Source organism: Oreochromis aureus, linkage group 14, assembly GCF_013358895.1.
Source record: "Oreochromis aureus strain Israel breed Guangdong linkage group 14, ZZ_aureus, whole genome shotgun sequence".
NCBI lineage: Eukaryota > Metazoa > Chordata > Actinopteri > Cichliformes > Cichlidae > Oreochromis > Oreochromis aureus.
The window spans coordinates 41,564,769-41,589,827 of NC_052955.1; the positions used below are offsets into that span (position 1 = coordinate 41,564,769).

Below are 25,059 nucleotides of genomic sequence, written 5' to 3' on the forward strand. Positions count from 1 at the left end.
GATGGCAAGCTACATTGTAGCCACAGCTGCCCTGGGGCGCACTGACAGAGGCGAGGCTGCCGGACACTGGCGCCACCGGGCCCTCTGACCACCACCAGTAGGCAAACATGGGGTTAGTATCTTGCCCAAGGATATTTGACATGCAACCTGGAGCAGATGCAACCTGGAGCAGCCTGGGATCGAACCACCGACCTTCTGGTTAGTGGCTGACCTGCTCTGCCACCTGAGCTACAGCCACCCATGACCCTGATGAGTGAAGTCCTGTGTGATCAGACGGGCTGGGGGCTTAAAGGCAAACTTTAGAGACTGAGTGGGTGTGGTTAATCTGATAATAACAGCCCTGCTGGCTCATCCTGCAGTGCAGCTGCACCATCTGGATGTCCTGTCTTATTTCTATTTCACACAGTAACCAACGCAGTGAGCACTACAACACAAACAGGACACAAAATACAATTTCTTCATGTAACGCAAAAACACATCAATTACACAATGATGTAATTATGACAGGCCCACTGAAACAAAAAACCCAAGTCAGACTTACATTTTCAATAATACATTTTATTCCATTAAAGATTCTTTTTTTTTTTTCTAATTGTACACTGGAATGTCAAGATTCCCCTTCAGCAATGTAGTTAAAAACGCTCCGTGTCGTCAACTTCCACCTCACATCTACGAAGCCACTGCGACAATTTGGTGAGTACAAATTTGGGGAAAAAAAGGAAAGAAAAAAAAAAGACCATGAAAGACAAACGCATTACTGTGAATAATAAAGTAAAGGATGACTGGGAGAACAGAAGAGCTGAGCTGGGATGTGAGCAGAGTGAGTGGAACATCAGGCTGGCAGCCTCTGATCTGTGTGTGTGCGCCAACTTGCACCCACTCCCATCTGAGATGTGAGCGCTCCTGTGGGATGGTCGATTAGGGGCTGGGATGTTGTTTCTGGGCTTTTCTTCAAAGTCCTGTTTCTGGATATCTGATATCTGATATCTGGACTTAAATGGACCAGAGGTTAACACACAATCGGTTCTTGACAAAATAAGGAGTGGCTGTAATGGTGTTACCATAAAAAAAAACAAAAAAAACATTTTCTCCAGATGCAACAGTCAAATGTGTTTACTATTTGGTAACAGCGCAGCTGAGAGGCCCTCACAAAATCCTGCTCTTTACTGTCAATCTCCAGATTAGTGGCAAACAATGAAAAACATACTGCAAACTGTAAAAATGTATCCACATTAAACATAAAAGGAGAACTTTGCTGATGATAAACCTCACACAGTACAGGCGACATACTGAGTACACAGCCATGTTTTCCTTTTTAACCTCATGTACAGAAATCTGGGGATAAACAAAATTCAAAGCACGAGAGAGAAACAAAAGAAAACGAATGAAGAACAATACCAAGAGATCAGATCACAACAGTTTAGTGATTAAACAAAGTCAGGCTTATAATGACTGAGACAGCTACTATTCTGCAGTTTAGGAAACGTGAAAAGAAAGAGCGAGAATCCCGGCGAGCGAGCGCTGTGGAGGATGCATGAACACCAGGGTGGGCAGTTAAACTACCAGCGCTCAGTGTAGAGGCCCCGTCTACCTGCCAGGGTTTACCTGACCGCTAGGCTCTCCTGCACCCCTGCAGTCATCCTCTACTTTGTCCCGTTTACAGTTCTGCTTGGCGGACACAAGTTTGCTCTGTGTGTGTGTGTGTGTGTGTGTGTTTGCCTGTTCAATTAACTCTATATATAGATGATCCTCTCTCATACAAACATATAAATACACCACCGCTGCTACGCTCCACCACAGGAAGAGGCCTCGCCCCAGGGCTGACTGAGTCCTGTCGATGTTCACAGTCTCATATAGTATGCAGGGTGGGCAGGCGAGAAATCTTCAATCTTTCTGTGAAGCATAGATTTAGACTTTTTTTTTTTTTGTTGGTGATTTTGTTTTTTCAATTTTTTTTTTCTTTGAACGGGTTTACAGGATTTCATATTTGTCGACGACAAAGGAGGTTTCTGAAGAGAATCTAATGGAGCTGTCGCCGTCTACGTGAGTCACCTTGGTAACCTGTGGACAGAGAGAAACAGAGTCTGTTAGCAGGAGCTACTCGTCGATCACAGGGACGAACACACAGCACTGTTGCCTGGATTTGATCCTCACTCCAGTCTGTGGGCTCGTCATAAACATCCATTCAGCTTTTTGATCCACTGAAAACTTGGATTGTTTTGTTTTTTTAGTCACAAACAAACTAATGTTGGCTAATGTTAGCCAACAGCTAACGTTAGCCTGCCTTTTTATCTAGTTTATATTATGCTAGTTTCTTTCATGCAGGAAGTTTAGTTTCACTCCAGTGAAGCTGCAGATGTTCTCAGTTATGAGCTGTAGTGGCTGTACTGTGTTTCCCACCCTCTCTGTGTTTAATTGGTTTGTTATTAATAATCTCTGGCTCTCTTCCACAGCATCTTTTGTCCCATCTTCCTCCCCTCACCCCCAACCAGTCGCGGCAGATGGCCACTGCTCCCTGAGCCTGGGTCTGCTGGAGGTTTCTTCCTGATTGAAGGGAGTTTTTCCTTCTCACTGTCACCAAGTGTTTGCTCACAGCACAGTGATTGTTGGGGTATTCTCCATATTATTGTAGGCTCTTTACTTTAAAAAGCACCCTGAGGTGACTTGTTCTTTGTTTCTATATGAATAAAACTGAGTTGCGAAGTTACTGACATTTGTCACGTATTAAACTAAAGGCCGATTCACTTTAGAGAACCGAAGATCTTCTGTGGAAAATGTGCTCCTCAGTTAAACAGAGCTTCTGTCCCACACACTGACGTCACACTCCATCATAAGTAACCCACCTGGATGTCGCAGTAGTTGCGCTTAGACACAAAGGACACGCTGATAGGAAAGAAGTCATTGGGCTGCCCGGCGATGCTGAATTCCAGGCTGCCCGTCTTGTTGTTGGCATCAATGACAGGTAGGCACCACTCGAGGATGTTTCGCCTGCTGTCGTGTTTGTACTCTCCATCCAGATCACCAATCACCGGAGCTCCCACTCCAGACCTGAGGAGCACCGGGAATGTCGGTCATACACAGGACTGACAGGGATGTAACAGAGTAACGCAGTTTTCTTCTTATACACATTTTGTGAATAAGTACGTACGGTACAGGGATGCTGATGACCACGTCATTGAGCTCAAGGTTCTCCTCCTGCAGCTCATATTCAATGTTGACATCACAGCCAGTCCCACTCTCTGACGGCCAGCAGTTTACTGTGAGGAGGAAGAGTCGGTCGGGTTACGGTGAGGAGGAAGAGTCGGCCGGGTTACAGTGAGGAGGAAGAGTCGGTCGGGTTACAGTGAGGAGGAAGAGTGAGGAGGAAGAGTCGGCCGGGTTACAGTGAGGAGGAAGAGTCGGTCGGGTTACAGTGAGGAGGAAGATTCGGCCAGGTTACAGTGAGGAGGAAGAGTCGGTCGGGTTACAGTGAGGAGGAAGAGTGAGGAGGAAGAGTTGGTCGGGTTACAGTGCAGTATTTACTGCAGTATTACAGCCAAGCCAATAATGATAATAAGTACCACTGCCAATCTTCATCATTTGCCACACAGTCATCTATCATCAAGGCTCCCATTATCTAATGAAATCATTACACAGCTACTCAGCTAACTGAATATTCACATTTAGGCAGAAATCACATCGTGCTAGTTTAACTTCTTCACTGAGGATATGTGACGCTTGTATTTGTCATACATCAACCTGAATAGCTCAGACTGGGCACACATGTAAGGCTAAACACGGTTCACAGATGCCATCCTGTGCTGTGGGAAACAAACATTACTACCACTGTCAGTGTGCTTTTTTAAAGAGGACAGGAGCTGCAGACATCAGGACGTACTGGTTAGAGGTATGAGGGACTCGTCTGTGGTTTGTAGTCTCCACTTCAGCACACCCACATCATTGTTAAGAGGGAAGGACTTCTCTGGGTTCTTCAGGCCAATCACAGACTCTGCTGTGAACAACTTTTTGTCCACATTAGGATGTGTCTAAGGAAACACAGGGCGAGATGCGTTTCAATAAAGATCGCTTATTGTCAAACATCACAGCAAAACAGCCTGGGTCACTTTAAACAGTGAAAACAGAACAGACTCACTCAGAGACTTATGCGCTTTCTTTATTACCATTTCATTATTTCTCAACAAAGTAAGTAGGTTAAATGTTTGGAATTGATTTGAAGAGGGACATTTGCAAGCTGCTGTAAACCAAAAACATGCAGTCATCCAAACCTGAAAGGAATTTCTGTGTTTACGTGTCGACCAGGAAAAACACTTCGTGTTGGTCCCTGTCTTCATCTCATGTTTAACATTATACCGCTCACGTCTTTGTTTTCTGAATGTGGTTGGGGTTATATCGCCACCTGCTGCTCTGGCATGCTCTTGACAGCACTTAACATCGTTTTTGTGCTTTCACAGAAATATTTCTTAAAACATAATAATTATCTTTGTTTGTTGGATTACGTTTGAGCCCCTGTAAATAGGGGACCATGTGTGTGATTATTCAACAGCTGAGCGTGTAAACTGAAAGCAGACACTCTGCACTTTGAGCATATATTCATCATATAACTGTAGCTTCAATGTTCAGGTACACAGCTGAAATCCAAACGCACTTCAAAATTATGATTATGGTTAAAAAACAAATGTAATGTATAGGGCTGTTCGATATAACGATATATATCAGATGACGATATAAAAACGTCTATCGTTTCATTTTACTCTATTGTTTGTTTCGTGGTGTCGCAAAATATACGTTTACGGCAATATTTTTTCATCGTTTTGATGGTCACTGTAGTGGCTATATTAATTTCTTCAAGTTCTCTCTTTCTCTTATATTTAATATAACCACACTACAGACGGACAAACGCCTGTTTTTATGCGTTGTCGTTAGCAACAACGACGGTAACACCATCGCGTGTCGGCTTGTTTATTTTCCACATAAACCTTTCACAATAAAGCTCAAGATCCTGTTGAGACCTTTCAAAATAAACTGAAACATGTGAAAGAGTATGCAGAGTATTTACGGATGAGAAGCAAAAAAGAGCCGTCAGGTGCTAAAAAATAAACCTTAGACTCAAACGTTAGAACAGGCTTTTCCCCGCAGCACGACTCCAGGTACACGACGCCCAGCTGAAAACACTTCACACAAGTCGAGCTGCCCGACATTCACAGAATTTACAGAAAATGTTAAATTTTTGTGATTTATATCGTTATCGGACGATAGATGTCTTAATATCGGGATATGAGATTTTGGTCATATCGCACAGCCCTAGTAATGTAAATAAAACTTACTGAGTTATGTGTTGAACATAACATACACAGTGTAGCACTGTCTGCTGCACGTGTGTGTGCGCGTGTGATAAACCAACCTGCAGTTGCAATCCTTTGCCATCATTGTTATTGATAATCAGGCGGATGCGTCCATATTTGTCGTCTGTGACTCGGAGCGTCACCATACCCAGCAACTCCATGTTCTGTAGGCCGCCATCACGGCCGCAGGTCAATGTGATCTTCTCCTCCACACGCAGGTGCACACTGCAGGTCAAATCACCCACACACACACACACACACACTTTAAAAAAGCAGCACTAAGATGACACTGTGACTGAATCTTAGCATGAAGTTGAAGTTACACCAGTGAGACACACATGCACGCACGCACGCACGCACACACACACACACACACAGGCTGAGAAACAGAAACAGGAGATTTGTAACCATCTGTTTTCTTCGCCTGTCTGTAAGCAGCCTGTTTGTGAGGCGCGCTGCACTGTTGGACACTTTGTTACAAATTAAAAAGCCTCATTTATGAAAATGTTACATTGTTACAATGTTAGAATTAAGTTGCTTTAGGATCCACTGAGAGACATTTATGAGCCCGTACCCAGCATGCACCTGTACCCAGCATGCACCTGTCACACTGTGGGTGTGTTTGTTTTGTGTCACTAACTGGGTGGTGCATTAAAGCAGGGGATTAATTAATGTACACGCAACCAGTTTTACAACTAGGTTAGGGCGCACTGATGCCAAGCTCTGTAATGACATCATCCTTCATCCTTCTGTTATTTGACTTCACAGGGAAACATATATTTAAGGTAAAAGTATTGGATTGCCACAAATGAAAAGAATAAGTAAATAAATGTGTCGTGGTCAGAGTTCAGATGTTGTTACTGCAACAGCCTGATGAAAACAGCCAGTCCCAGATGAATACACAGTACTGAATGATGAGTGCATACCTCTCCATGTTGACTGGTGGTGGCAGAACTTTAGAAACATCGGAGCCCCTCTTTCCTGTGGTGGGCATGATGGTTTCACCCTCAGACTTGAGCTTGTCAACAAAGTTGTCCACCTCTTTTCCTTTAGCCCCCAGTTTCAGAGCCTTACTAGGTCCACTTGGTCTGGACAGAAACAAACACGATGTGCCATCAGCCTAATCAGTCCACTGTTTGTGCAACCACAACAAAATCTTCCAATACAAACTTGAGTTGTACCTGACTGGAGCCGCTGTGATCTTGGGCTTCTCTGGCTCGACGATGGTGTCTGTGATGATGGTCCCTGAGGACACACTGGTCATGCCAGCGCTGCCAAACCCGCCAAAAGCTGGCACCTTCTTCCCGGAGCGCTCAGCGTCCCTCCTGGCCTGCTGCAGCTCCTTGGCCTTCCTCCTCATCTCTGCCTTGGCTTCGCGCTCCTGAGTCTGTAGGTTTACAAAATAAAGTGAGCAGGGTTCAGAACAGCACGCTCAGCGCTAATACAGTCACAGCACGACAGCTGACAGTTACTCTGAAGGAGGGAAAATATAAGAATCTGTGTTAGATTTTAAATACTGACAGTGCAGCTGTGTTGTCAACCATGTGGTTTCATCACACTTTGCTTAACCTGTACAGTGTGTACGTCTCATAATCTCCTTCATCTCCCTCATTCTATTAAGCTTTGAAAATCATTGTTAAACTCCAATTGTTGCATTTTGTTTCTTTAAAAAGACAAATAATAATTGTGTTATATAACTTTCCATGTGGTTCTTTCTAATTTGCCTGAATAATTCAACAGGAATCCAACGAAGCAGGCAGAGCCAGATCTCACCTCCCTGACGGCGCGGAACACCTTCTCCTCGTGGGAGTCCATCTCTGTGAAGGTGCGGATCTGAGCCAAGTTGACATTCTCTCTGTAGCCCAGTGCAACGATCTCATCGAAGGCGAAGATCAGGTCAAAACAGTGCTCCGATATTTCACTCTCTTCCAGCACACGACAGTACTCTGGGATCTGGAACAGAAGGGAGGAGCGATTCATTTAAACTAATAGATAAGGATACAATAAGGACACAATAAGCATCTCTGTAGCCTAGTTCTTGCTTTTTACCGTGTCCTCACAGTTCGCAGCAAAGCATGCAAAAATGATATATGCCAACAATAAATAATCCACAACTCTAACGCTCTTCAACAGGGGAAACACCCATTAGTGAAACATGAAGCATTTGTACCATGTTTACCACACAGATACTGGCTGGCCTAACAAACAGACAGCAATAGGGACCCAGGTGTTACAAAGACAGCTAACAGCTGTTTCTCCTTCCTGGAGACAGGGGCCTTTGTGCTGAACAATAACTGCAGGTAAACAAGGCCCACAGTGGCCTTTTAAACACAGTGATAAATAAGAAAATATTGCGTAAGGCTGTGTGTCCACAGGCAGTGCTTCCTGCACTGGAAGGAAACATGGACTCGCACTCAGAGCGCTTTTTCCTAACACGTGTTGTTGCTAGGCTACAAAGACATCTTCAGTGTTTTGTCCTCTGCTGTTATTTAGTGTTTAGAGCTTCAGAGTTACGCTTTGAGTCTCATTATGCAGTAACACTGATTAGAGCAGCTGCTTGCTGAGGGCAGTTTTGCAGTGAGGACTTCGATATAATATTTTTTATTATTATTTTTTCCCTGGTTTGTACATGGAGTGTTTTTAAAACTGTATATGTTTATATTTTTGGCTGTTAAAGCCTGACTCTTACGGTGCATTCACACCGAACGCGATAGACGCGACCAGAGCTTCAGGTTTACACGTAGAGTCAATGGAGGAGCGCGATGAAGCGCGACTGGGGATCGCGCAAAACTTCAGAAGCAGATTTGCGTCGCGAAAACGCTTTTCTGCCTGATTCGCGCAACCAAGTAGCGCAACTGACGCATTTGAAGCGCGAAGTAAAATATGTGCTGCAGTTTGTGTGGTGCATTTTGTGCATTCGCGCTTATCGCGTCTACCGCTCAAGTTGGAAAAATCTGAATTCCAGCGTCAAGTCGCGCCGCAACAACCAATCAGGAGCCTGGTGACGTGATGCTCTGACCTAGTTCAAAGGGGCAGGTCCAGCCAAAGCCATTCATTCTAGCAATCAGTAGTTTTCTGATGAGGCAGCAGCTCTCCAGGGCAGAGACAATGTTCTTGTTTTTCTCCTCCTTCTCCCTGAGACGCTTCCACTTTAAGCTGGGTCCTTTTTATTCCTGTCTCTCTGTAAATAGTTATATTTTATATATTTATGTTTAATGTTTTTCTGTTTGAGCATCTTAATATTATTTCAACTAAATTTTTGTAATGACTAATGTGTAAAGCGTCCTTTACACCGCTGCTCTGCTCTCCACAGCGCATAGAGAAGAGAGACACTCTCTCTTCAAACGCTAGATTGACAGCTGCCGTCTTGCAAACATACAGTCTGGCACTACTTCCTCCCACATTTCCGCTTCACGCGCGTGGAAATTGCATATTTTAAAGCGCGACCAGTTTGCTTTGGACGCGCTTCAAGGTGCGAATGTGCACGCGACCAGCTAGGGGCGTGTGGCGCTTTTTGGTCGCGTCTATCGTGTTCGGTGTGAACGCACCATTAACATCTACTGTAATACAAATGTTTGGTCATATTGCCCTAACAGCCATTACACTGCTGACTGAAGTGACTTCATCACTTCCTCCAGCATGAAGTTCAGTGTAGCTGCTGCTGCTGCTAGTATTTGTTCTCACGTTACAGCCTCCTGGTCCTCAAAGGCCAGCACAACGTCACACGCAGGTCACCGTTAAGGCCGTGTTCCCTAAAGGCTGGTAACAAAAGCATCGCTCCACCTCACATTTCAGCTTCTCGCACTTTAACATCATTTCAGTCATTAGATCTTTTTCTTTCTTCATTAATTCAAGACAAACGTGTCTTTCATGCCCAACTACAACAAACTGTGGGAAAGCAACAAAGAGAAAAGAGCTTATAAGAAGTCTGTAATCTATTTCAGATATGGTAAAGCAAACTACCTACTTTCTTTTCAGCGGCCACCAGGGGGCGTCTCCAGGTAAACACTTAGCTGGTGAGTTTATGGGCTTGGTGACTAATTTCAGGCCATAATGAATAAACTATTGAGCCCATTTTGTAAATATGAGTTATTTTGGGTGTGAGCAGGACTACCAAGGGTATGCTCATCAGCTAATGTTTGTGATTTACATGCTGCTAGCTAATGATCTTTTTACAGTGAGATCACCCCTTGTTCATCACAGCTGGTTTCACAGAAGCTACATCCATCATTTACACATACTGTAATGTTCAGAACGTACAGGTTTTTACAGTAACACGTCTCTACATTTATTCTTCTTTGTTACCAGACCGGTCACCTCATCGGGATGTCAGACAACACATACATAAATGCTCTTTGCAAACTGACTTCTATCCAAACCTGCCTGTGTGTGCTTACCACACGGGAAAAGAGTCTGAGTGTCTCCAGGTCCTCCAGGATGTTGCTGTTCTTGGTGGTGATAAGGACCATGTAGAGCTTCTCCAGTGGCTGGTACACATAGCGAACGCTGTCTGTTTCCACAAAGGTGTGCTGCTTGCCCGTGTTCATCAGTTTAGGAAATGCAGCTAGGAGACCCTCAATTCGTGTCCGGGTCATTTCCACAAACTGCCGCGATACGATGGCCTTGCCGGCCTTGGTGCACACCGCCGCTGCCAACAGCACCTGAGGGGTAAAGAGGAATTTGACTGCTTTAGTTTTCCACAGACCTGAACTATTACAACTAAAGATGCACTAATCGGACCAACATCTATGCTCATAACAACAAAAGGAAGGTCAGCGAATGCCAAAATTCAATTTTTTTTTTTTTAAATGTAAAATTTTCTTTTCTATTCCAAAGAAACAAGAAAAAAACAAATCAACCAAAAAACAGATCTTCATCACACTTGCTGAGGATTCATTCATCGGCAGGAAATCTACAACATAGGTACACTGTGACTGCAAACTACTTGGAAACCCTACATCTTAACCTGACGTGCTCCTGCCTAAAAATGCAACAACACGTTACGTTGACACGACCAGAAACAACTGTGATTGTTCAATACCACTGATCCTTCCTGTGAATTTGTGCTACTTTTTGCTGTAGTCTTTGATTTAGAGAATATCAATCATCATCTACATATAAGGAATAATAATCATAGTAAATAAGAACACACATTTCACCAAATTACAGGAGGAAGATTGATGAAACTATCAGAGTGAACACGAGGAAATGTACAAAGAAGTGGAAAACCACATTGAGGAGTGGAGACTCAGGAGCAAAAAGTCTTATTTGTTTTCGTCATAGCTGACACCACATATAAAACCCAAGAAACGAGCACAATGTAATTAACACATAATGCACCAGCACACAAATGCTGATAACAGTGGCCACTTACATAGGTTACATCGTTGGCTCTTCAAAGATCCACTGTAGAAGTCTAAGTCAGCCATTATCCAATGCTAACCTGATGTGGCCTACACTCAGTTAGGTCAATATCAGCTGATTCTGATACTTAGCCGATACAGTGAAGTCAGAAAAACCAGACAAGAGTACTTGTCATTTGATATATTGGTGCTCTCCTGATTACACACGGCTGTAGTTGTTTGAGGACGTTACTAAAAGCACATGAACTAACTGCTGTTTGCCTTTCTCTTAGGTGAGCGAATCTTACAAGTCCAGCTTCTTCAGGTTTCACTTTAAGGGGCTGGGACAGTTAAAAGCCTTGAACAAATCTCAACAATCTTCATCTTTTACCTATAAAGCGAGCAATTCACTCCAAATGTACTCACACCCTTCAAAGCCTCCTACCAGTTTCAGACTTGGTGCAAGAAGACAGTATGAGAGAAGATACGCCATGTATGTTGAATGTGGGAACCAGAAAGTTAGGTTTTGGTTAGAATACACGTTTTGCTTGGAATGAAGCAAAACTATGCTAAAGCTCACAGATACTTTGAGCTGGTCCTTGGTAAGGCCAACGACAGCTAGTGCAGATGTTAGCACAATGGAAAATGATCTTATAAAAGAATCGGGGGTCGTTTAATATAATGAGTATAACAATGGTTGACATAAACGGACGCTTTATGTGGCTGTGCTAAATGAATGAAGGAACTGCACTGATTCCACGTTGACAATAGAAATGGAAGACCCGATCGCACCGATGTGAACTCGATAAAGACGAGCAGCAACTTTGGTTATCGAAGTCGTCGACACTAGCTAACTATAATAACACAGTTGTACCTATAGTTGGGGTTTGTCGCAGAGCCGGGCTCGGTTTAACCTGGCTTATTACAGTCTGACAGCAGGCAGTGGTTGCACGGATCCGGCTACTGACAGGAGACAACTAGCGCTAGCCTCCAAAGCTAGTTCACGTCAGCACGGACTGCACAGCTAAAGCGCTTCACTCCGGTGAAATTCGACTTTGACGACTCATTTACTCGATTTTAGCACCTGAACATGTCGCTAACACTGTGGCTCCGATAAAAAAATAACCGTTTATTATTTGTCTTCTTTCGTTCATGAAAGGGAAGAAGCTAGTTTTCTCATACCTAGCTTTAGCTACTAGCCAATGTTATGATAGTTGCTAGGCCCGATAAAAGGCAGGGAAATAATGGTCACTTTCGACTGTCACTCACCATTGTGGTCTCTCTCTACGGCACGACGGTCGTCAGTCTCTCGCGTTTCTTGCTTTGGTGATTCCTCGTCCCTCTGGAATGGCAAGGTGCGAATATACAGCTGACTTCTAGTTGTGTGATTGTTAGCTAGTTAGCGTCAATATGGCAGCAGCACAGAGCCACGTCTCCACCGGAAGAGCCGCGCTGGATCAGCCCACCGTGGAAACCAATGACGTGGGCCCCAAAATGTTGGCCTTGTTGCATAAAGAAGTTACTCAGATTACTTCCACCGGCGTTTCTTTCTTCTTTAGACTTCTGTGCGGTACTGACCACAAATTACCTTCACGCGATTACTTTTAACGTTTATCAGCGTATCAATAACCTGGGAAACACATAAATATTATCCAGAGAGATTGTCAGAGTAGTTCTGAGTGATAGCATTTCACGTCTGAGGGGACTGGTCTCCGGGATGAAAACGCCTTCACCCACAGAGCACACGGGGGGTCGTATAAAAAAAGAATTATATGCTACAGTCCTCATAGTGCAGGCAGTGCTCTCCACCATCATCGTCAAAAACACCAAATTCATCCCATCTGTGTATCCGTGATGTAAACACATCACAGTCTAATGCAACATATGATACAATTAGGCTTTTCTCTTTGTTGTCCTTAATTTCTTTATGTTACATTTTAAAACTTAATTGTAAACATAAATATTCTCATTGGGCATTTATCACATGACGGGGGGTGGAGGTGGGGTGGGCACCGAACTACCGATAAGTAAGCTGTCAAGCATGTGAGAAATGTACTAACATGTTGCAGATATATTATGGAATTTATTTTTTTCTTTTAAGTTTAAGTTCCAAACATGTTGAATTCTGTTTTTTTTTCTATTATTATCATTAAAGAAAGAAAAGTAAACATTTACTCCAACAATCCATTCTTCTGCTTATCCAGTTCCACGACTGGCTGGAACTTATTCCAGCTATGATGGGTTAGGGTACCCTGCACCCTGGATATGTCTGTCACAGGGCTAACACACACACAGACAGACAACGTTCACACATACAATCAATTTCCAACTTCCTGTTTTGTTGTACTATCGTAGTAGGTGTGACTGTGCATGGACAATAAAGAGTTATCCAATTAAACTTTGGGCTGTGGGATTAATGGCCAGACAGAAGATTAGTTACTGGAGATAATTATTAAATTGTTAAAGATATAGAAGAAGAAAATTGCCTTGCACTAGCATGTTTTATTTGGCTAATATTAACATAATAATATTCACTTATATTTGACATTAATTAGTATGTTAATATTTTGATCATTTAGTTAAAAGTATACAGACTTCTTATTTGCATCGGTGGAGGAGTGCAGTATGAAATATTTTAGTTTATGGAAAATAATGGGTTTGATAGCTTATAGACGAGGTGCAACATTTTAAGCAGACAGTTTGAGCAGACAGCATTTTTTATTTAGTTTAAATGCACGTGTAAGCAAGATGCTGGTGGCAGCAACACTTTTAGATATTCAGAAAGTTCTTAGGGACATAAATCCAACATTCATATGGGAATACTGTTTATATGTTTGTCATGACCTGCTCTACTGCCTGTGGCTCAGGCGGTAGTCTACTAGTCAGAAGGTTGGTAGTTTGATCCTTGGCTGCTCCTTTCTCCTGTCTGCATACCTGAGTATCCTTGGGCAGGATACTGTTGTCTGATTGCGTCACTGGAGTGTGAACACATCGATACGTCTTTCACCCAGGGGGAGAGGAAAAAATTGTTCTCATTTTAGACCCCTAGCACGAAAAACTACACACATCACAGTGTTGCAGTAACTTATTTTGGTCACTAGGTGTCACCATTTAAACAAAGGGAAGAGGAACACGCGCGATCCTGTATTTATCGGACTGCGTTGATTTTTTTAATCAACAGATATCTCACTGTTCCATTAAATTATACAGTAACAATGTAAGAATATGAGTGTAATTTATTTACTCCCAGTCCTACCTCCGACATTATGTTTTCACGGACTCACTGGATAAGCCTACAGGTGTGTGGTAGTTGGCATACAAGTCCAAAGTTGACAGACAGGTTTTGTTTCTTATGGCCACGTCGTCAGATCACAAAAACATGACACAAGACGACAACTTTTAAAGTAATCATTCTAATACTACTGGCCGATATTTAGCAGCCGGAAGTCAATTATTGCGCTTTCCCTTCTTAAACAATAATAATTTTGTTTCTTTTAAACTTCCAGCATATTCACACTTGAAGTCGTGGATGTGAACACCCACGCCCGCAGAAGCAGAAAGGACAGGCGGGACCAGGAAATGACCTCTAGCCGGTCTGATGACATCATAGCCACCACGCTCATTCATACGCGGAGCTGTTTGAGACGAGTGCTCGAAGTTCATCCAGGCGTTTAGCTGTTTCTAATAGTCTCTGTGTCCAGAAAACACGCTGCTGATTCGTGCAACACCAGCAGAGTAAACCGAATCACCGACATGTCGGAAGAAGCTAGTTCTCAGGTAGGTTTTCTTCACTGTTCAGTCAGATCTTCCCGGTGGACATGCTGCTCATTCAGCGCTCACGCATTGTGTGTACATTTCGTCATCACGTAGGGCTCGTTGATTGGCTGACATTTGTGCTTGTCTGCGGATTGTGCTCTCTATTGGACAGGGGGCGGTGTCAAACGTGACAGATAGTAGCTGTAAAAAGCTAGATGCTTTAGTTTGATTTGGGAACGTTAAGGTCAGCATTGGATAAAAGCAGGCCGCCAAACAGAGTGCTGACTGACCGCTGACACTTAAACACTGAACGCTAACCTTACAGGCTGGGTGCTTGTTCATTTGCTAACGCTACAGTTCAGTGTGTTAGCTAATGACACCGAAAACCCCCACCGCCACTGTTTTCCCCTCTCAGAGTGAAGTAACTCACAGACACTGAGTTCACCTAAGCTAGCTGTTTAGCTTTTATATTCTCCCCTCATGAAATGCGCAGCACGGATTTTGCTCTCGCCTCAGAGTTACGTTGATAAATGTGTTAAACTTGGAGGTGAACGCATTGAAAAGTTCAGCATTTTATTAAAATGACAGTTAGCTATTCTTTGTCACTGGTGCCGAATGGATGTTTGCCACCTGCTAACCTCGGCTACACTATAACAGGTATGTTTATAAAGGCGCTGAGTAAATACATGTCAGATTAATCGATTTTTGAATGCAGTTTTCGGACAGACGGCTGAAAACCCAGTCTTTGTTTTACCCTTCGTAATGCCCAGGGTTATGTCTGAGACATGCACGGGTCAGGTGAAAAATAAATGAGTAAAAAGAAAGAAAATGTCACAAATAATTCAGATTTAATAGTAAGAATAATAGTTTTAATGATGTAATCTGCATGTAGCGTGTACAAAAATTAGTGAATTATCAGCTATTTTAATTAATAATTAAAAACCTGTATAATAAGTCATCCAGTCAAAAGAAAACCAGTCAAATCAAAAATCTGGTGTGCTGGTGCTACTGAAGATTATCATTTATTTTTATTAAACAGTATTTTTAGTTTTAAACAGCATATTAGCAAATACAGAATACTCACACTCAAGTATTACTTTGTTTTACCCAGCCACTGCTATTAAACTGTAGGCCAAGTCTGACCAGGATCACAACGAAATAAAGACTTCCAGTGACGTGTTTAAGCTCAGTTTTTACTCTGACCAGTGTTTGCATCTGTGCATTTATTACAGCCTCTGATTAAAAACAGCCAGCAGTGTTTTCTGGATATTTCTGTAACTGTGGTTGTGGCCTGTGTTTGAAGGGTAACGTTTCCACTCACACTCTTCCCTGTGACCACACCTTGTAACCAAGACCCTCCTAAACTGCCTTTTGTAACGGACTCATTGAAAAGACACACTTATCTGTGGGAACCAGAGATACGTGGGGTGGAGGTCCTTAGTGGGGGAGGAGTCAGCTGGGTCCAATAAGAAAGGACACTGTTTAGTATCAAGAGGCTATATGACCTCAGCAAAGCTCCTTACCAGGACGCAGCAGTCAGTCCCAGACACACAGTGCACACAATAGCCTCTACAGTGCAGAAGCTCAGTGTGGACCATGGAGGAAGGACCTTACAAGTACATCAGGGTGAGGCCAGCAGAGAGGGATCATTCATTCGTATTTTAAGTCAGAAAGTGTAACTGTGTTGTGCTGATTGAACATATCAGGAATACATCTTGGAAGTGGGAGAGAGTGAGTGTTTGTAGAATCTTGTGGCTGATTTGGTTTTATGTTCCGGCAGGATGGAAACGGCAAAGTTAGCCGAGTCATTCGAGTGGGAACCCGCAAGAGCCAGGTGAGTATTACATTATTATCCAATCAGGAGCTTTAAATTCAGGCAGGTTTGACTCTAATGTAAAGCTGAACTTACAGATCCCCGACTGTCGGTTGTGAATTATCTGATTTGAAAACCGTCTGGAGCTCCACAGAGATAAAACTGACGAGTGTGTTTTTATGATAACTGTCTGTCCTCCGGTCTGCTCTACTGATTTAATAAGTGTGAAAGGACACAGAATGCAATGAGTTGATCTTCTGTTGCAGCTGGCTCGCATCCAGACGGACAGCGTGGCCGAAAAGTTGAAAGAGCTGTACCCTGACATCCACTTAGAAATCGGTAAGAAGGCAGCCCCTCTGTCTGTACAGCGTTTGTAGCTCTGTCTCCATGTTTCTATTCCTGATCAGAGTGCAGAGTGAGTGGATTATTCACATGTTCTTACAGCTTAGGTCTTAAAATTGAGTCAGAATCTGTCCACGCTGTCACTCCATCCTCACTGCACTGAACACACTGAAGTTTGTGTGTTTGTTCAAAGCAGCTGGTGACCTCGTGTGTTTCCAGAAAAACTTCACTGAACCTGAATGTGAGCAACAGTCTGGTTAGACTGCTGCTGCGCCTCTTAGCCACAGTGTGGAAACGAGATGGAAACTAAAAACCAGGAATTATTTTAAAAAATAAATCCGTCATATTACATAGAACAAACAGTGATTTTGAATATATCGTCCTATTAAAAGGCGGCGTGCACTGATAGTGATTGTGATTGGCCCAGAATATCACCATGTTTAAAATGCCAGTTTTATTCCTCTTTTTTAATTCTGATTAAAATAAAGAGGAATTGTAACTTTTCAGAAAGCAATAACTGAAATGTAAAAAAGTATTTCAGTGTTTGCTGACCGTCAGCCCACTTTCATGTTCAGTACTTCCTCCTGGGTTTTTTGCTTTTTCTGGAGACTGAACCAACACAAAACGGATGCAGCAGTGTTTATACGCTGATTTGAGTCAGCACGGTCGGTTCATGTCTAATCTGCACATTTAATCGATACCACCACGTACCAAATTCAGCAACTCTACTTTTTCTGTTTTCGTCCACCCACCCACTGCAAGAAGTCAACATTAAAGCTGTTCAGCAGGAAAAAAATGGTTTTACATGATGCCCAAACATTGCATAGATGCCTGCTGCTTTGTGCTCACAGGGATCCCTCTCAGTAAGGAGAGCCAGTATTTTTCAGGTTTTTGACGCTCAGAAAAAAGTTCTGTCATTCGAGGATTTGAAACTTGTTCCTAAATTACTAACAGCTGAAAAACAGGATTAACGGTAACATTTTGGTCTTTACATTTGTTACCAGTCCCCAGTCCGTAACATTAGACGGTGTGTTCACTGCCCTGTCTTATAGGGTGGGAAAAGTGCGGCATGAGTTACTGTCAGCTCTTCTTATGATCTAATCTTTTGTGTTCCAGTTGCCATGTCAACAACAGGAGACAAAATCCTCGATACTGCTTTGTCAAAGGTAAGGCCTTTCAGGGAGTGTAACAGACATGACTGCTGCCACCTACACAGTCATGTCAGCGCTCACATAAGGTCACTGCTTCATGAGCAACAGTGCAGACCAAACGCTGCATGGAATTCTGACTTGTGCTCATTCCGGGAAGAAAAAAGAGGTTCTCGATAAATGTGAAGCAGTTAACGGAAATCTGTCTCCTGCAGATTGGTGAGAAGAGCTTGTTCACCAAAGAGCTGGAGAATGCACTGGAGAGGAATGAGTAAGTGTGACCGCTGACACTGCTTCACAGTTCCTTCTTATTTTCTCTTCTTCAGAAGCGCTCAGCTCGAAATCTTTACTGTAGTTACTCAGCAGCCTGTAAAATGTGCACATTTTAATGGTTAAAAAAAGAAGGAGCGTAATACCAGTATAGCAACCTGCTAGTTTTGCAAGAGTTTTGCAACAGTAAATACAGAAAAGCTGTGTGGTGTTAGTCCACAGGAGCATGTGAAATGCATGCGGACTTTGATTAGAGCCTCAGACGTAGCAGGTGGGCTCTGGTTGCTGCATAAATGGCTGCATTGTGGAGCTCATACATGCAAGTGCATTTCCTGTGTGTGCTTCAGGGTCGATCTGGTTGTTCACTCCCTCAAAGACCTTCCCACCACTCTGCCTCCAGGATTCACCATCGGAGCTGTGCTGAAGTAAGTCGCTCACACACTCACAGAAGGACTTCTGCCTCTTACAGTTACTTTTGAAGCATTTACTCTTTTCAGAATGATTTCAGTACACCCGGCACCTCGTGGTCTCCACACGGGTAATCGAAATCGTTCTGCTCTTAGATAACTTTTTATGACTCAAAGGGTCCACTTCATGCTTTTGATTCACAGGGTGAAGGGTATAGTGTGTACAGTTACATTGTGCCAGTTTAAAATCGATGAAAAATGAGTTATTTCAAGGATTATGTATACCAAAGGTGCCACAGTGTGTGGAGCACCAGCTCGTCCTTTGTCGGGACAGTTTGGACTGACAGTAAGTCGCAGTATTTGTGGTTGTCATCTGTGCATTTTACAGGAGAGAAAACCCCCACGATGCAGTGGTCCTACATCCGAGCAATGCAGGGAAGTCTCTGGACACGCTGCCAGAGAACAGGTGCGGTCAGAGAGACCTCATTCATTTATCTGCTTACACTTTCCTCACGTCTAACCACTTGACTTCGTTTGTGCAGTGTGATTGGCACCAGCTCGCTGCGCCGAGCTGCTCAGCTGAAGAAGAGATTCCCCCACCTGGACTTCAAAGACATCGTATCCTTCCTGAGAGCGTTCGCGCTGTTCCTGCTTTGCACAGAGGAAACCAGCTCCCAATACACACAACTCTCTGCTGTCTCAACACCATAATGGCTAATTAGAATACAGTAATTACCTGGATGTTACTACACCATAAGCAGCCATAATCCTCTGGGTAAATGATCATTTTCTCCCGTGTGGTTGCTTTGTAGTGTTACCGTATTGAATGTTTCACATTATGAGGATAAACGTGCTCCCAATACTGCTACATGGTAAAAGCGCAGACTGCTCTGTTTTATTACAGAAGCAGGAGTGCAGGTCACAAGCACTCGAGCCTGCCTCTTGGTGGGGTTCAGGACGTTGAGCAGACAGAATAAAGCTGCTCTAGTGGAGGCCCAGAACGTGGAGCTGGAAACGGGCTCAGCCAGTCCCCTTTAATGGTTTTAACTAGTGTGTGAACAGAGTCAGGCTAAACAAGTACACAGCTACAGGCTAACATCAGCTGATGTTTAGGAAATATATCCAACTGCTAACAGTCCCAAACTGTGATCACACTGTGCTTGTGATGATGATGATGATGATGGCTGTTATCCAGTGGGTTTTGAGTGGGCAGTTTCTGGGTTTGGTGGGCTTTTCCTGAGCTGCAGTGTTCAGCGTGGGAACCTGAATACACGGCTGAAGAAGCTGGATGAGAAGAATGACTTTGCTGCCATTATCCTGGCTGCTGCCGGCCTCAGGAGGATGGGCTGGGAAAGCCGCATCAGCCAGGTACGCTGTGTGGTTATATGAAGCCTGTGGGTGGCACTTCTAGTCTTACAGTGTGATTCTTTCCCCCCCGGTAGATCCTGGAGCCTGAAGACTGTATGTATGCTGTGGGACAGGTAGGAAGGGCCGAGTGGAAAAGTCAGGAATCCACAGAGTGGGTGCTTGTTCATGGCTCCCAATAAGGTGTGTGTGTGTTTTTAAGGGGGCGCTGGCAGTGGAGGTTCGGGCCAGAGACGCAGACATCCTAGAAATGGTGTCCATCCTCCATGACCGTGACACTGTGCTGCGCTGCATAGCTGAAAGAGCCTTCCTCAGACGCCTGGTACACACACACACACACACACACACACACACACACACACACACTCATGTTCATTTTGTGTGAATCTGTGATGATTCTATAATTTATTTGTGTATTATTTTTGCAGGAGGGTGGCTGTAGTGTCCCAGTGGCTGTGCACACCCAAGTAAAGGACTCCCAGGTAAGAGTGTCCTGTGCTGCTGTTAGTGACTGTGGCACAGCGCTGATAGTGTTGTTAGTCACAGATCCAGCCCTGTATCTGCCGCTCGTAGCATCTGTGGGAGTATTTCCTGCCACTCTGCTCTGCTGAGTCTCAACAAACAGACTATTGGCACCAAGTGACGAATAGTCACAGTATCAATAATGAACTCATGATGATATCCAACAGCGTAATAGTTTGTGCTGCTATGGTTCCAGCTCAGTTTAATTCATCTACTAACAAAGAAATCTGCTCTGTTGTATCTGCTGTGGCTTCACAGTGTTTTAGGTTCTATTGATGCAGTGGCGTGCTTCAGGTCACAGATGGGCGTTGCATGCTGGGCCTCAGCAGGCTTCTGCAAAATGACAGAACTATAAATGCAGGGATATGATAATCAGAAGTTTAACTGTGACTGATGAATATCCTTAAATAATTAACAGTCACGTGCATATTGAGACAAAACCAAGTCCTATCTGACTCTGCAGCAGTGGCCCGCTCTGATCTGATTTTAAAAGCTTATTGTTTGAATGTGTGAGTAACCCAGAGTATTCCCGTATGTTTCCCAGCTGTACCTGACGGGGGCGGTATACAGTCTGGATGGCTCCAACAGCCTGAAGGAAACCATGCAGGTCAGCATCGCTGCAGGGGCCCAGGTAAGAGCTGCGTGCAGCGTGTGTTTCTGCCACGTTACCTTCGTTGCATATAGGAACCTGTTTTCATAATAACGTGCGTTTGTGCCACAGAGCTCGGAAAAGGTGGATGAGCAGGTCCAGAGAGTAGGAGTCACGGCCAACAAGATCCCAGGTGCCGTCCAGGACGAGGCCGAGAAGCTCGGCATCGAACTGGCCGACTTACTGCTCAGCAAAGGAGCCAAGGAGATCCTGACGGTGGCCCGGCAGCTCAATGACGCCAGATAGGTCTTCCTGGCTGAGGGCGGGGCCCCAGAGCATGCAGGCAGTCGCAACCTGAGCTCCATCTAATGTTGATCTGCTGACTGTTTGCTGCATGAGGTCAGGACTTGTGGTCAGGGTTGTAGAAAGCTGCTAAACTGGCTGCTATTATCCGCTCACTGAGAGTCCCCGCTTTCTCGGTTCCTGTGCGTTCTCATGCAGAGAACCTCGTGGAACCTGAGCCACGTTCAGTAAGAAACACGCAGTGGCCTTCAGACGTTGTTGTCAACACTTAACAGCACCAGTGCTGGCTGATATCAGTCTGTCAGTACTGCTGCTAAAATTCTGCCTTTGTCTAATCATTTGTTCCCAAAGCTCCGACCGTTTCATCCACATCTGCTGTCGATCCTCACAAGCAGATACACAGCACCATACACAGCATCTTTAAGGTGGACTGTCTGCAAAATTTCAGTTCACGCTTATGTTCACTTTGGCACACCCATTTGTTGCCATCCAGCTGAGGAGGTTTGCTTTATTCTAAGAGCGTGGTTCCTACCTCATTAGCAGAGGGTATATTTCCTCCACACACTGGGCTTCAGGGAGTGCCACCTTTAACACTGGGAGTAATGCACATGTGGAGTGTGTGTGGGTTTTAATATGACTGCAGCTCCAGTCCCTGCACGTTTTCACTGTCCTGCCCTGTTGTCCTGTGTAGTGCTTTGCTGGTCACAGGGATGCACTGATATCCATCCTGTGCTTACTGATGTATGTCAGAGACTGACTTTTATGCTTTCTCACATCAGTCGACGTTCAGTGATGGTGTGATGCAGAGCTGTAAGTTTGAGGAGAATTAAAAACGACACAGAGCAGAGAGGAAGCTTCCCGTATCAGACAGATCAGTGCATCCCTGCCGGAAGCCGATGATGGGGATGAACTGTGAGCTTTTGTGAGCGATGCTTGAAGAGAGTGACTCCCCAAAGCTGGACACGCACTGCATCATCAAACAAGAAAACACGTGATTAGAAAAGTTCCCAGTTTTTGTAATGATGAAGACTGTCATGCTGTGGTGACGACCTTCGTCCTGACTCACCTGTTACGTTATATTTCTGGATTTAGATCATTATGTAATATTGACAGTAGATTGATTATTAGAGCATCTCTGTTATATTTATGGAATCTGTGTGTCACGACTACTTTATAAATATCTGAAATCACATTGATGAATTGGTTTGAAGGTTTAAGTACTGAAGAGGACTCATCAGCTCGCAGACGTCAGGTTAGCGGCACATAGAAGGTTTACATTGCAACTTGCTGTACCCCACATATATCACAATTTGTTTTTCCAACGTGTTAATGATTTTACAGTGATTTACTAAGTGTGATCTCATTTTGCCTACAAACTGCACACCTGCCTTACATGCAGCAGTCTTCACTCTGCATCATGTATCCAGTGTTCATGTGATTCAATGTTCTTTTTATAGGTTTTTCTTGCATATTATATCTAATTTAAACCTCCTGAGACAATGAGAGGTCATATTAGCCATATTTGTTTTCAGCTTTAATTTCTGTATGAATAACATAGAATACTGTTGTACTCAGTAATGTTTCCACAGCGCCGACTGTTCAAAACAAAAGGTCGTCATCAAGAAGCAATAAAGTTACAGTGCTGTGAAAAAGTATCTGCTCCTTATTTTTTTTATCACACACATTTCAGATCATCAGACACAATTTAATATTAGACAATGATAACTCGAGTAAAGGCAAAATGCAGTTTTTAAATGTTACTTTATTAATGGGGAAAAAAGTAACGAGCCGAGTTCAGTTTCATCAGCCACGACGGGTCTTATTAATGTCACACTTGAATCTAAAAAAAGATCTAAAAAGTGACGATCTCACAGAGCAACGCGCCATGCCCCGATCTAAAGAAACAGCTGAGGAACACAACAACTGACATCTATCAGTCTGACAGGATTTACAAAGCCCACAGTCAGAGCCATGATCCACATGTGGAGAAAACCTGGAAACAATCAAAAGTAAGCAGCTCACCAAAATTACATTAAGAGTGCATCAATGAATTATCAAGCAGGTCACAACAGGCCCAGAAATCCATCGACTGCAGGCTACGCTTGTCTCAGTCAGAGTTCATGAGTCAACAATAATAAAAAAAACCCAGCATCAGTGGGAGAGTTCAAGGAAAAACAGTGCTGAGCAAGGAGAACGTATGGTCACACTGTAACGTTGGTTCTCTGAGTGAGAGACTATCAGACGATCTCTCCACTCCATATGTAACAGAGTGGAGAGACAGTCAAAAAGGCTCATCTTCCAAAAACCACCTTGATGATGAATGAATGTTGGACAGAAACAAGTGTTTGGGTGAATGTTGTGTGAAGTGCTCAGAGGAAGAACCAGCCCATTTAACTTTGGGACTGACGAGGCAAAAACAGAATCTTTGTAAGGTTTGTGGGACACAAACATCTGGAATAAAAGTAGCACAGCATTTCAGAAAAGGAACATCAGAGCTGAGGATCAGAGGAGTCCCAGCCACTACTGGATGTTTGGTTTTTCCCTTGAATCGCGTTCTGAGGATGGGAGCATGGGATGAATTAAACTGGACTTTGAATTCTGGGGAGTTGAGGGCAGGGAGGGATTCTGCATCTGTACTGGGAGCATGCTGTTTGCAGGAACATGCAGACATACAGGCTGCCCACTGTGGAACTGTGATGTGGCCTAAACCTGTAAGCAGGACTAGAAACCCTGGATCTTTACATGTTGCACTTCACTGTATCCCAGCAACTAAGCTCTGAATGAAAGGAGGCATCAGAGTTTTTACATCTTTACACTGACATATAAATGTGTAGAAATATAAATGTGGGTGAAGCGGCGTGCTAACTGAGAAGGAGGCAAATGTTTCCCATGTGAAATCAGTCTAAAGATGCTAAACCTTCTTTCATAATGTGTTGTGAAACTAAGCAAAGTGAATAATCTGATGATGAGTTAGTTATGAATTTAGTGCCTTTGGCTACTCAAAATATATCTATTATATATCTATAATATATTTATAGCCCTGTGATGTTGTATTTGAGCGTCTCTCTTGCTCAGAGCTTAATAAAGGCACATTTAGTGTCAATGACACTTTTCACTTGGATAAATGGTATCACTTTATAATAATGTCACACTTATTTCATTTGACAGACTAGTTACACAATATGGGATCAACAAGAAAAGATTTTTAGAGTATCAACAAATTAAATCCATAGTAAAAAAGAAATTTAAACCGGGTCAAGTTGAACTACAAACACCACCAAGTGTGGTTCAATTTCTTACTCTTAAAACCCCCAAATTACTGTCCAAAATATACAGAACACTTTCTAAAACAGATGAATCAATATCACTTCCTATTGCAAAATGGGAAGCAGATTTATCAGTTAACTTAGACCAAAACTTCTGGTCTCTGATTTGCTTAAAAACCTTTCATTTAATTAGAAATCCCAGTCTTCAATTAATTCAATACAAAATACTACATAGAGTGCACTATACAGGTCATCGGATGTTCAAGATGGGCTTTACGTCTACCAACAACTGCTCACACTGCCAAACCAATTCACCGGACAATTATATCCACGCTCTTTGGTTCTGTCCACCAGTTCAGAAGTTTTGGCGCGAGATATGTGAAGACTTATCAAAGTGTCTGAAATGTAACATTCCAACTTCCCCTTTAGTATGTTTGTTGGGCAGCTTAGATAATGTCACTACGGAAAAGAATATAGCCCATATGGTTTTCACTGCACTATGCATAGCCAAGAAAACAGTCCTCATGAACTGGAAAAATAAAAATAATCTTAATTCTAACCAATATAGAAATTATCTATTAGATTACATTAGTC

General features: G+C 43.4%; 2 protein-coding genes across 4 annotated transcripts; one reads left to right on the forward strand and one right to left on the reverse strand.

The window, feature by feature from the left end:
• Positions 1-1,057: 1,057 nt before the first annotated feature.
• Positions 1,058-12,229, reverse strand: arcn1b (archain 1b). The gene is made up of 10 exons (XM_031752084.2): positions 11,954-12,229; positions 9,740-10,003; positions 7,116-7,295; positions 6,524-6,729; positions 6,269-6,430; positions 5,402-5,567; positions 3,878-4,025; positions 3,149-3,257; positions 2,844-3,048; positions 1,058-2,061 (listed from the first exon to the last, which is right to left on the reverse strand). Exons 1-10 carry the CDS (start codon positions 11,954-11,956, stop codon positions 1,972-1,974), a joined length of 1,533 nt encoding a protein of 510 aa, XP_031607944.1. The 5' UTR covers positions 11,957-12,229; the 3' UTR covers positions 1,058-1,971.
• A 2,035-nt stretch (positions 12,230-14,264) lies between these two features.
• LOC116329945 (porphobilinogen deaminase) lies at positions 14,265-22,854 on the forward strand. 3 transcript variants are annotated; one of them, XM_039622474.1, is made up of 15 exons: positions 14,604-15,097; positions 15,744-16,066; positions 16,221-16,274; positions 16,520-16,592; positions 17,712-17,761; positions 17,959-18,014; positions 18,361-18,438; positions 18,809-18,886; positions 18,963-19,038; positions 19,675-19,788; positions 19,863-19,901; positions 19,988-20,107; positions 20,214-20,267; positions 20,852-20,938; positions 21,029-22,854. In XM_039622474.1, exons 2-15 carry the CDS (start codon positions 16,037-16,039, stop codon positions 21,200-21,202), a joined length of 1,083 nt encoding a protein of 360 aa, XP_039478408.1. In that variant the 5' UTR covers positions 14,604-15,097; positions 15,744-16,036; the 3' UTR covers positions 21,203-22,854. The 3 variants fall into 3 exon arrangements, with proteins under 3 accessions (XP_031607950.1, XP_039478408.1, XP_031607949.1); XM_031752090.2 differs by lacking the exons at positions 14,604-15,097; positions 15,744-16,066 and adding an exon at positions 14,265-14,461; XM_031752089.2 differs by lacking the exon at positions 14,604-15,097 and having other exon boundaries at positions 15,239-16,066.
• Positions 22,855-25,059: the final 2,205 nt, after the last annotated feature.

What these genes read in the sequence shown, in the direction of transcription:
- arcn1b (XM_031752084.2), bottom strand. An exon ending in TCAGACTCTTTTCCCGTGTG is followed by an intron (nt 7,296 to 9,739) that starts GTAAGCACACAC and finishes CTTCTGTTCCAG; the next exon opens with ATCCCAGAGTACTGTCGTGT. An exon ending in ATCACAGCGGCTCCAGTCAG is followed by an intron (nt 6,431 to 6,523) that starts GTACAACTCAAG and finishes GTTTCTGTCCAG; the next exon opens with ACCAAGTGGACCTAGTAAGG.
- LOC116329945 (XM_039622474.1), top strand. Translation starts at nt 16,037, where the DNA reads ATGGAGGAAGGACCTTACAAGTACATCAGG. An exon ending in AATGCACTGGAGAGGAATGA is followed by an intron (nt 18,015 to 18,360) that starts GTAAGTGTGACC and finishes TGTGTGCTTCAG; the next exon opens with GGTCGATCTGGTTGTTCACT. An exon ending in GGGAAAGCCGCATCAGCCAG is followed by an intron (nt 19,789 to 19,862) that starts GTACGCTGTGTG and finishes CCCCCCCGGTAG; the next exon opens with ATCCTGGAGCCTGAAGACTG.